This window comes from Phragmites australis, chromosome 9, assembly GCF_958298935.1.
Source record: "Phragmites australis chromosome 9, lpPhrAust1.1, whole genome shotgun sequence".
Taxonomy (NCBI): domain Eukaryota; kingdom Viridiplantae; phylum Streptophyta; class Magnoliopsida; order Poales; family Poaceae; genus Phragmites; species Phragmites australis.
The window spans coordinates 31,718,598-31,730,926 of record NC_084929.1 but is presented as its reverse complement, the minus strand read 5'-3'; the positions used below and the strand labels follow the sequence as shown (position 1 = coordinate 31,730,926).

The 12,329-nt window shown below is 39.9% G+C and overlaps 1 protein-coding gene across 1 annotated transcript; it reads left to right on the top strand.

Annotated features, from left to right (window-relative positions):
- The first annotated feature begins 561 nt into the window (after positions 1–561).
- Positions 562–5,781, top strand: LOC133929173 (secretory carrier-associated membrane protein 3-like). Its single transcript, XM_062375819.1, has 12 exons — positions 562–720; positions 1,509–1,607; positions 1,917–1,979; positions 2,535–2,568; positions 3,026–3,148; positions 3,403–3,465; positions 3,570–3,663; positions 3,765–3,810; positions 3,919–3,986; positions 4,751–4,799; positions 5,193–5,258; positions 5,373–5,781. Exons 1-12 carry the CDS (start codon positions 664–666, stop codon positions 5,457–5,459), a joined length of 849 nt encoding a protein of 282 aa, XP_062231803.1. The 5' UTR covers positions 562–663; the 3' UTR covers positions 5,460–5,781.
- Positions 5,782–12,329: the final 6,548 nt, after the last annotated feature.

The window sequence follows — 12,329 nt, the reverse complement described above, 5'->3', positions numbered from 1 at the left end:
GTCGCTTCCCTTTATCAGTGTGACATTCTTGCCCTAACTTTATTCACTATCGCTCATCACCTCTAGCGCCCAGCAGCCGCGCAGGATCCTACAGTGACACGAGCTTACCACTGTTGCGAATTAGAGTTCCTCAAAATTAAATTGCTAGAGCCAATTGATCCAATGTAGAAAATCCGCTATAAAATTGTCTCATTTTAATCTGATTTAATTCTACATAGAGCTGCCAAAATTAAAAAAAAAATGTGCGATCTGGAAAGGGTTGCCACACTAACATAGGACTTATTTAGATAAGCTGTGGCTTCAGAGCTTCTGGCTAGCTGAGTAAACGGTTGTGGCTATTAGATTTTAGTTGTTGATTTTTATAATAATTTTTAACTTCTCAGCACATCCAAAAGCAAAAAAAAAAAACAACTATAACCTATTTCTTAACTTTTAATTCATTGCAATCGCAATCACTCTCTCAGCTAACAAAAACTTTAAAAAACCTATGTGGCCTTTTGGATCACAGGCCCACCTGACAGACACGGGTCCCACCTGTCATACACTACGAACCCCACAGCCCCCTCCTCTCTATTTCCGCATACTCGAAGGCAGAGGGGAGCACCGCAACAGTACGCCACTAGCGCAGCGGTTGGCCACCACCCGGCGCCGGAGGAGGAGGCGATGGCGGGGAAGCACGGCCGCAACGGCTTCGAGGATGACAACGTCAACCCCTTCGCGGTGAGTGCTCCTCGCGTCACCTGCCCAACCACCACGCTGCATCTACAGCCTTTCCACTCGCCTAGATCTCGGGGCGCTTCTCCGATCCGATCAGCTCCCGCTGTGCTCGCATTTGGGATCCGGCGCTTTATTGTTCATATTACGCGCCGGATCTGATTGCTGGAGGGGGGCGATACGGCGAGATGCTAATTCGCGCGCTTGGAGTTTGGTAATCACGTACGCTGTGGGTTGTGTAGGGTGCTCGTGGAGCGGTTGCTTAACTCTAGATCCTCTCGTGCCCATGCGAGGAACTAGGTTGCGTAGTGGATGACCAATAGCGTGTGTTGCGCGGTTGGAAGTGAGGCATGCGGTTCTGCATTTAGCTATCTCAGTTGTTGGAACTTGGGATTTGGTGCCATTAGCTTCCTAATGCGATGTGGGTCCTTTTGCTGTGATGCAAGGGCATCTCCCACCTTTGTTGATCTGGTGCCATCTTATATGACTTGCTATGTTTTTGATCGTGCATGTTTACTGATTGTTGGGCAATGCAAGCCAAAGTTTCTGGTACAATCATGCAGCAATTCTTCTACCCATCTTCAACTGAAACTGTTGACCTTTTTTGTTTTAGTTTGTTTTCTTCTTCATTTTGTGGTATTGTGTGTTGATAGTTCTATTTTGTGATGAGCAGCAGGTGAGTTCGTAGAAAATAGTATGGTCACTGAGTTGAGTTGCGGAGGGACTCCTAATCTTGGAGCTCTTTTCCTTAACTACCTGACTGATTTGTCTTCCAAATCTTACCTATTTTGCAGGGAGGAAGTGTTCCAGCTGCCACCAATTCTCGGCTCTCACCTCTATCACATGAACCAGCTGATTTCTACAGTGTGGACATTCCTCTCGATTCAACTAAGGTACTTGTACTCTCAATGAATGTTGAGCACTGTACAGTTGCACCATATGAAAGTTTTGATAACTCTTTTCGCCGCTTAAGAGTCAAGAATATATAGTAAACTGAGCTTCTTTCTGTAACTTGGTACATGCACACTCTTCATCATGGATTTTGTCAAATTTCCATGCGTTTTCATGTCCAAATACAAATAGCATATCGTCTAATTCTTTTGTTGTACTGTTTGTGTGCCAAGTTAGTTTTGAGTATTTATATGGCTAATTTGTTTGCGGATAATTCCTCATGTCATACATCCATCTATATCTACATTTAGGATCTCAAGAAAAAGGAGAAAGAACTTCAGGCTATGGAGGCTGAGCTAAACAAAAGAGAAAGGGTATGTGCCTTACTATTACAGAATTTTCTGCCTTTTCTATGCCCTTTGCCAGTTATAGCAATTCTGATAAATTAAATACAACTTATGTCACACGTAGTCCTCAAAGCAATATTTTTCATAAACTACTCTAGGATGTGCAATTTGCCTCTGCTACTTGAGGCATTGCTTTTTTAAGCATTATGTCCAATCAAACCATAAATTATATTTACTGCCAAAGCATTCCTACTCCAGACAGTACTCAAATATTTCATTTTAGAGAGCCATGTTGATATATATGATTTATACTGATTACTCAAACACTCCTTCTCTGTATGGTACTCAAAGATTTCATTTGAGATAGCCATTTTGCTTTACATCTATAGTGCACTGATTTTTTGAGTGAGATATCTTAGCATGTTGACTCAAAAAAAGGAAATTGTCTGTTTCCGCCGTGTCCAATGTGTTTGAAACGTTGAATCCATGTTCCATCTGTTTATGTACTGTGTGCAATGTGCACAGTTTTTTCTCTCGAAAATGCTGGTCTGATTCCTTTTTTATGTGTCTCTGTTGGCATAGGAATTGAAAAGGAAGGAAGAGGCAGCTTCCCGAGGTACATTTCATATTCATTCCTGTTTTCAAATAGCTATTTATTTCATTTTGGCACATTTGTAGCATCAAAATTTGAACTCATTAGAAAGATATTGGTAAAAGCAATGGGTTTATTAAGGAAATTTACTGAGGAACTGATGCCTGTCACTCAACTTGGGCAGAGAAGCAGTCAGTGTTATTTCTATCTTCGGTTATTGGTGAAATTTGCTGAGAAGATTACTTTTCCTAGATGATGTTTGCAAGTATCATTAAGTATGTCTTCCAATTTGTTTGTATGTTTTTTAGCCTTTTAAAAAGGAAAACTTGTTATTTCTTCTCATAAAGCAAATTAGATTGGATACTTATTTTGCATTGTCTGTTAGAATGGGTTTGGACTGTTTGTGGCCAAGCACCCTGGAGAAATCTAGCTTTTGCTATTTATTTTCCCTAACCTTTATCACTTATTTGTTTTCTTGCAGCTGGCATTGTGATAGAAGAGAAAAATTGGCCACCCTTTTTCCCTCTCATCCATCACAATATCTCAAATGAGATACCTATCCATCTACAAAGGATGCAGTACCTTGCATTTTCCTCATTTTTGGGTAAGCTCTTACAATGTCCAAAATGTGTTGGTCAGTACTAATGTGCTGTGCTGCCTTGGTCCTTTTAAACAGGGAGTGAAGGCAATAAGCCTCCACTCCTTTTCTTATTGCATAAAGAATTTATCGTGTTCATTTGATCGGCGGGCTGATGAATTTCACAGAAAAGGAATCCTGACAGATAGCGGCTAGTTTGTTCATTTGGCGTAGCATTTCTCAACTGAAGTTCTCTTTTCCAATACTTGGATCTCATGCAGGACTGATATTGTGCCTCTTTTGGAATATCATAGCAACTACAACAGCATGGATTAAAGGGGAAGGTACAGTTAAAGTGCACCTTATTGACATCTCGTATATCTTCTTCAAATCAGCTCCTATTACTTTACTGACACTTCAAGCTAATATGACCTCTCCGCTTCTACAGGAGTTATCATTTGGCTGCTTGCCATCATCTACTTCATATCTGGTGTGCCCGGGGCTTATGTGTTATGGTATCGCCCTCTTTATAATGCAATGAGGTTGAGTATACACGTTCATCCATTAGTACAAACAACTTTTTTTTTTCACCTTTTCAATTATTCCTCATGACTATATATTGTTTTGTTTGACTGTCTTGCAGAACTGAGAGCGCTTTGAAGTTTGGGTGGTTTCTTCTGTTTTACATGGTAAGATATCGACATACAATAAACTAAAGGTTTCACACAGTCACATCTTAGCATTAATTGCTCATACAGTTATTGCATGCCTTGCTGACAATCTTTGCCCATTTCCAGATTCATATAATCTTCTGTGTGTGGGCAGCTGTGGCTCCTCCATTTCCTTTCAAAGGAAAATCCTTGGCGTAAGTCTCCTGTATTACTGAAAGGATATTTGTTTTTTTACTTCCTGAGATTCCTTAACTCATAACTGTTGTAAGTTCTCTACGAAGTTAGCTGTGAGGAGCTATATGCATCCCTAGCCATAATTTGTGTTTCTTCCCTACAATTTTATTCGATAAAAGATAATTTGTTATTTCACTTAAGAAATGGTGTAAGAATTTACATGCTTGAGGTCAAGCGACAAGTTAATGAAATCACTTATTGCCTTCTCCTGGATCATGGTCAATATTGATCTCCACAAGAAATCATTAAAGAGATACAATAGTTGCCCTAAAGTTTAGGCATGAACACACTTATACACACTTTGTGATCCTGGAACTGGATGTATAGGAATAAAACTTAAATCATGTACTTGCTAAAGTTGAGATAGTTATATTTCTTGCTAACCATGTTGCTGTTAAGTTTCACTGTCACTAACTGACAACACATGTACTGCTTGGTTTATAAGAACCCCAAATGCCACCAGTGCTAAACTGCTCGTACAGTTTTAGAAAAGGTATTAATGTGGTTGATAAAGTTTGGTTGGTGTTAGCAGCATTGGTAATTTGTTATATTTTGGATTCTTCAAGTCTTGATGTTTTTGTCTAAACTTATCGGGACAAAACCCTGGTTTTGACTGTTCGTGTAATCAAAATTAGTTTTAGACCTTTCTACCACACCATGCTCTATTTGTTTACGATTCATCCAAAGTTTTATAGCACTAACTATTTATTTGCTGTTTCATCAGTGGGATTTTACCTGCAATTGATGTCATAAGCAAGAGTGCTATTGTGGGGGTAAGTCTACGTCAGCATTTATCCTTATTATGGGGTTGTTAATTTTACTGACATTACTCACTTTACTTAATATGGCTTTGCTTTACTCAGTTTCATGAGCTATGAATTTATTCACCGAAGTAATGATATGTATGATGTTAGTACTTACCATGGCACTAGCAGAGTCAACTACATAGACAGGGAAATCCTTGCATTTTGCAGCAGACCTCTTGTATCATTTCCTCAGCCCTCATGCACCAATGACTCCTATAAGCACCTGATAGCCTTTCTGGCTACTTTAGTTCCTAAAACTGCACGCTTTATCAAACGTTGCTGCATTCAATAGTCATATGTTGGATTGGCATAGCTTGTTTAGTTTCTTACTGATTTCTATTTTTTTTCTCCATTTGACAGATATTTTACTTTGTTGGATTTGGTTTGTTCTGCCTTGAATCACTTTTGAGCATCGGTGTCATTCAGGTGGCTAAATCTATTCATTTTTTAAATGAACCCTTCATTTCAGTCCTTCCAATAGGAACAATTGTGATGTTCTTCATATCTCTTGATCACTGAACTATTTCACTCAACGTGCAGCAAGTATTCATGTACTTCCGTGGAAGTGGAAAAGCCGCAGAGATGAAACGCGAGGCAGCGCGTGGTGCTCTAAGTTCTGCCTTCTGATGAAAATACGACGGTCTGATTATAACCAGCTGATGGATAGAAGGAAACATGATGTGTCAATTGAGACATGGGTTCTTGTACATCGCTGCAGTGAGCGGATTTGCATCGTCGAAAGCGTACAGCTGATCATCTTTTTGCTCTTATGTAAGATAAAGAACAAACCTCCTCGTTTGGAGGTCAGTATGTTGGCTTCCATCTCTTGCCACGGTTTAGATGTGGTTGATAGGGAAAACGGTGGATTTTGTTGGTGGAATAGTTGAATATAATGTATCTGCACACGCTTGCATGTGAGTGAAATTGCTTGGTTTATTTCCTAGCGGCATGAATGGAGCCTGCTGTGTGCCCGTGTTTGTCGGCCAAGACGATCCACTTGTATGATACAGGATGAGCGATGCTCTCCGTCAATGCAACGACTATGTCCTATCTGTCGGCGCTGCACCATAATCTCGCCCTATCTCTCGTCCAAACATTGAGAAAGCCTCACTTTTTAAGATTTTCAATCTTCCACTATAAAAACCGTTCACTTCACAAGTTAAAATTCCCGAAACAGTCTATACAACCCTCGTCCTAACCATAGTGGTTTTTTTTATTACGTGGATGCACCTTAGATTCTCGCTGTCAACGCCAGTCATCAAGACATTAATAAAATCAGTAATTAAAATAAAAGGTTGCTAAGTTACACCAATATAGCCAAATAGTGTCACCTGATAGATTGACCTTCCGGTGTTATGTTTGCCATTAATCTGCTTTGGTTGCTGAGTATGAAAGAAGAATATTTTGAAATCATATTGGAGGGTGGCTCTTTTGCGGAACGAAGTTTTTGGCTATATTTTGGACGAATTCTAAAACCCTAGACATGTCCACCTTGAAAATCGACAAAGATAATATCATCATGACGTCCTACAATGAGTTGCCAGAAGAAGCACGCTTGACGTTCGAGGCCGACTTGGAGCAACATCGGTAGCAACTCCTCTCGCATTACATGAGGATTCAGCAAGGCGTGTTCAAGAAGGAAGATTCTCCATCGTCCGCCATTCAAAACCCTAAGGTACTAACCAATGTAAGTACTTAACCCCCTCTCTCTCATGAAGATATTGCTAATATAATTGATCAATCTGTTGGTTGCATGTCTAATAGTGTTTAAAAGATGGTTGATGATACATTAGTTGATAATATTCCGTCTTTAGTTTTACAAATACACGAGAAACACAATTTGAAGAAACATGTTGCTAGTAATGTTAATATTTCAATTCATCATGCTATTGTTAAAATATTATCTAGTGCTTCTTATGCATACTTGAATAATCCTCATGATGATCGAAGTTATATGGGTAGTGTTACACCTAATCATATTACCTCTCATCCTATTAAAACTGATGTGACATAAAACTCGTATCAAACACCATATGTTAAGCACAATGCTTCAACTTCAGTTTAAGCTTACAGAACCAAAAGTTATCTCAATGTGCAAACACCTTATTACCAAACCGTAGCATATGATACTCCATCTATACCACCACAATGGCCGGGAATCCCTTATGGGCCAATACTTGAAGAAAACTACACCATGCCACTTCTTATTACTTCATGTACGCCAAATTTGCCTACATCATAGCTTGAGCTAATAGCTAACTCTGCTTGTCACGTGGCTGATTATGCTTAAATCATGTGAGAACAAGTAGCTATCGCGCTAAGAGAATAATTTGGCGTGAAGGTTAGAGGAAAAGCTCGTGCATACCAAAAGTCATATCTCGATCACTATGATAAAATCTCATACCCTTGCTGTTTCAAAGTCTTGATTTCGTAAAATTTACCGGGGAAGATAACAGAACAACTAGGGAGCATGTGGGTCAGTTTACATAATTGGGTGAAGCTAGTTCGAATGATATCTTGAAAATTAGATTTTTTTTTCCATTGTCATTGTCTGAAATTGCTTTTATATGGTTTACATCTCTTGCTCCTAATTATGTACATATGCAGTCTTAATTAGAACAAAAAATTCATGAATATTTTATAGTGTTGACACTGAATTGAGGCTTTTACATTTAATATCGGTTAAGCAAAAATACAATGAGACCATTGTTGATTATATTAGAAAATTTAGGGATACAAAGAACCGATGTTTTAACTTGACACTTTCTACAAAAGATTTGGCCGAATTAACTTATTCGGGTTTATTGTCTTATCTTAAGAAAAAGCTAGAATGTTATGATTTTTAGGATGTTAGTCAAGTTTTACAAAGAGCTCTGGCACAAGAGAGTCAGGCTAAGAAGTCTAGAAATTTTTAGAGATCAAATGATAAATCAAGATTGATTGTCCTAATATTCACATGCTTAAATATGAATATGAAGGTTTGGACAATGACGATGTTGATGTATGTGTGGATGAATGGAAATGATTTTCTAACTTTAATCTATTTGTTTACTCTTCTCTTAAGCCGATGCCTCGTTAGAATCGGCAAAAAGAAATCAAATTTACTTTTGATTTAGTAATGTGTGATAGAATTTTTGATTACTTGCTATAAGAAAAACAGATTAAGTTGTCCTATGGTCATGCAATTCCGCTATTAGATAAATTGAAGATGCGAGCTTATTACAAATGGCATAATTCTTATTCTCATGTGACTAACGATTACAATATTTTTTATCGACAGATTTAATCGGTCATTAATGAAGGATGATTGAAATTTACGGAGATGCAAGTGGACAAGCAACCATTCCCGGTTAATGTGATTGATCTCCAAGATAAGAGCATCTTAATTCAACCAACTCAAGCTGAATCAACTAAAGGGAAAAATGTAATCGTTGGTGAAGAAAGACCTAAACCTTTGGGGGAGAACAAAAACTTGTTAAGAGAGATGTTACTTGAGAAAACTCCCGAAGGCAAGGAATCAATTAAGATTGTGGTGAACACTTCAACTGATGGGGGCATGATAATGCTAAGCCAAGGATGATCAAACCAAAGAGCCCGGAGATTGACAAGTGGACAGTCAATGAGGCAAAGAGACATGACATGTTTGAGAAATTCAAGCCCACCTTCAAACAACTCTTATCTAAATATGAGAAAGACAAGGCCGTCCCAACTCATATGAGTCTTTCAAATGGGTTCGAGTGACTAAGATCACCTTTAAGGCAAGGAGTTGACACGTCCTAAAACGCTATGGTGATAACTATAGACATGTGAAACGCTCTAATTCTGCAAAATTACAACGACAAAAAGTTCGGGATATTCGGAGTGGATTCTATCCTCACGCTCCTAAGTTGCTTCATCCTCGTTGTGGTTGCTCCATTGAATTTTGATAAATTTAATAGAGTGTCATCGAGTGTTGCATTCCGCTTCATCCAAGATTCGAATTGGTCATTCGCAATATGAGAGATCCGATTGCAATTCTCGTCAGCGGCAGTTTGCATAGCTCTTCTGTCGGGACTAAACTGTGAGGAGACACTTGCGAATAGCTAGAACATGCTCTTCTGCCTCTTTGACCAAATTCGAGCTTAGAAAAGCTCTTTCACCAGATTCGGACCAATTCAACAGCGTTCAGCATCTTTGGCCATAGAGAGCTTCAAACAGCGACATTTCAATGCTCGACTGATAACTGTTGTTGTAGGAGAACTCGGCGAATGGCAAGCAAAATTTTCACTTCTTCCCATATGTGAGAGCACAAGCTGGTAACATGTCTTCTAGAATATGATTCACCCTCTTGGTTTGACCATCCTTTTAAGGGTGGTAGGCGGTGCTACGGAAGAGCTCAATCTCTATGGTTTTATAAAGGCTCTTTCATAAATGAGAAGTGAACTGAGTGCCTTGATCGGAAATGATCTTATTTGGAATCCCATGGAGGCAAACAATCTGAGTGAGATACAACTCGACATAATCCTTGGCACTGTATCGAGTCTTTACTGGGAGGAAATGTGCTGACTTTGTGAGTCGGTTCACAATGACCCAAATCGAATCATACACTTCAGCAATCTGGTAATGAAATCCATACCGATCTCCTCCCACTTCCAGGAGGGAATAGGCAATGGTTGGAGCGTACCGACCAGCTTAAGATGCTTGGCTCTTACTCTTCGGCAGACGTCATACTTGGCAACATATCGAGCGATTTTTCGCTTCATGCGAGTCCACCAGAATTTTGGCTTGAGGTATTGGTATTCCCTGGATGAATAGACAACAAAGAATCATGAGCTTGATCCAGAATCTTCTTTCTTAGTGCCACAACCTTCAGAACAACTAGTCTCTTCTCAAATCATAGGACACCCTGATCATCTTCAGAAAAACATGTGGCCTTGCCTTTCTTCATTTTCTCTTGTATTCGGTCCATGCCCTTGTCATCCTTTTGAGCTTCTTTGATCTTATCTAGGAGGGTGGATTTGATTTTCATGTTTGCAAGAAACCCCTCTAGGACCATTTCGAGTCCAAGCCTTCGGAATTCATCACAAAGTGTGGTATTTCCAGGCTTGACTATAAGATAATTGCATCGAGCTTTTCAACTCAGTGCATTGGCAACCACAATCGTCTTGCTGGAATGATAATGAACTTCTAGCTCATAGTCTTTGATTAACTCGAGTCATCTTCTGTCTCGTGTTCAGATCAGCTTGAGTGAAGATGTATTTGGGACTTTTTTTTGGTCCGTATAGACACAACATAGATTTCCTAACAGATAGTGGCGCCAAATCTTCATACCATGCACAACTGCCATAAGCTCTAAGTCATGAGTAGGGTAGTTCTCTTCATAACGCTTCAACTGGCATGAGGTATAAGCAACAAACTGGCCTTATTGCATGAGGACACATCTGAGGCCTTTGCGGGAAGCATCACAACAGATGTCAAAACCTTTGTCCACTTTGGGTTGAGCAAGAATGGGAGTGGTTGTGAACAGTTTCTTCAAGGTTTGAAAAGCTAACTCACATTCACTTGACCGCTCAAATACACTTCCTTGCTTCAATAGCTCATTCATTGGCTTGGCAATCTTGGAGAAGTTCTCAATGAACCGGCGGTAATAATTCGCAAGTCCGAGAAAACTCCGGACGTTGGTGACATTCTTCGGTTGAACTCAATTGAGGACTTCTTGCACTTTGCTCGGATCAACGACAACACTGTTCTTGGATAGAACATGACCCAGGAAAGCGACTTCATTGAGCCAAAACTCACACTTGCTAAACTTGGCATAGAGTTGGTGATCCCAAAGTCAGCCAAGAACAACATAGAGATGCTCAGAATGTTCCATTTCAGTATTGGAGTATATAAGAATGTCGCCGATGAAAACCACGATAAATTTGTCGAGTTCTTCCATAAAGACTATGTTCATAGTGTACGTGAAGAACACCGGTGCATTAGTCAATCCGAAGGATATGACAGTGAATTCATAAAGCTCGTAACAGGTAGGAAAGTCGTCTTTGGAATATCATCCGTTTGGACCTTGATTTGGTGATAGCACAATCTCAAATCAATTTTAGAAAAAACTCGAGCACCGGTCAATTGATCAAACAGAATATCAATCCAACGAATTGGATACTTGTTCTTGACGGGGATCTCATTCAACAGATGGTAATCAACACACATCCCAAGAGTTGGATCATTTTTCCTCACAAAGAGTGTCGGGTATCCCCAGGGTGAGGAGCTCGGACGGATGAAACTCTTTGAGAGTAACTCCTGAAGCTGCTTCTTCAACTCTACCAATTCATTTAGAGGTATTTTAGAAGACCTCTTCGAAATTAGGGCTATACCGGGTATAAGCTCAATAGAGAATTTCACTGCTCGATCAGGTGATATTCCTGGCAGTCCTTCTGGGAAGACGTCTGGAAACTCACAGACCACAAGAATATTCAGAAGATTCGTGGCTGTGACAACCTTCAAGGCATACAATTGGAGACCACCCTCTCCAAGGTGGCGAGAAATCCGCACACCACTTAGATTCTTGAGAGAAGCCACCCTCTTGGCGCAATCAATACGAGCACCATATTGAGTTAACTAATTCATTCCTAGTATGACATCTACTCCTCTAGTATCCAGGAGGATCAAATTTGCTGAGAACAGAACTCCCTCAATGAGTATCTTGGCCTTAGGAACAACCCGATTAGTTTGTAACTTGGCATCGGGCGCTTCAATGTGAAAAGCAGCAGGTAGGGTCTCGGTGACTATATCGTTACTCAAAACATAACCCTCCTTGATAAATGAATGAGACGCACCCGAATGAAAAAGAATAACTGTGGGGTGAGAATTCACAAGTAGCGTACCAACTAGCACGCTGTCGTCCTCTCGAGCTTCGTCGACAGTGACATGGTTCACTCGGCTATGCTTGGGAACGTGCACCGTCTTGAAGGCTTAGGGAAGAGGTTGAGCTGACAGTGGCAGCCTTGGAACAGTCGCCATGGCTCCTGGCTTCGGGAAAGAGTAATGCCACGTATAGTGACTGACACAGTCACAATTGTAGTACGGGTTGCTAGGGTCACCTGTCACACTCCCCTGAGAACCGGCGTGTTTTAAAGACTGTCATTACAGAGTGGAGAAAGATGGGCATCGCACTATCCACATTTGCTAGCTATAGAGTTGCTCACATTAGATTTTTGTCTACATGGAAGGAAGAGTAACGAGGAGATATAAAATTTAGACTCCTAACTACTATGTACAATCATTTAATCTATTGATCTTGCAAGCTATTAAATGTGGGTCAGTATTATTTTTATAGATACGCTACATTTAAACTGTTATGGAGATTATATATAGTATTATTTATTGGTGGAATGTACATTTTTTATAGATAGCAGTTATCTATATTGTTAGATATTAGGATCAGGTCACCTTGCAACGCGTGCCTTGAGTGTCCATTTTTAGTTCTATTTGTAATAATATGTTCTATTCAACGAGCTC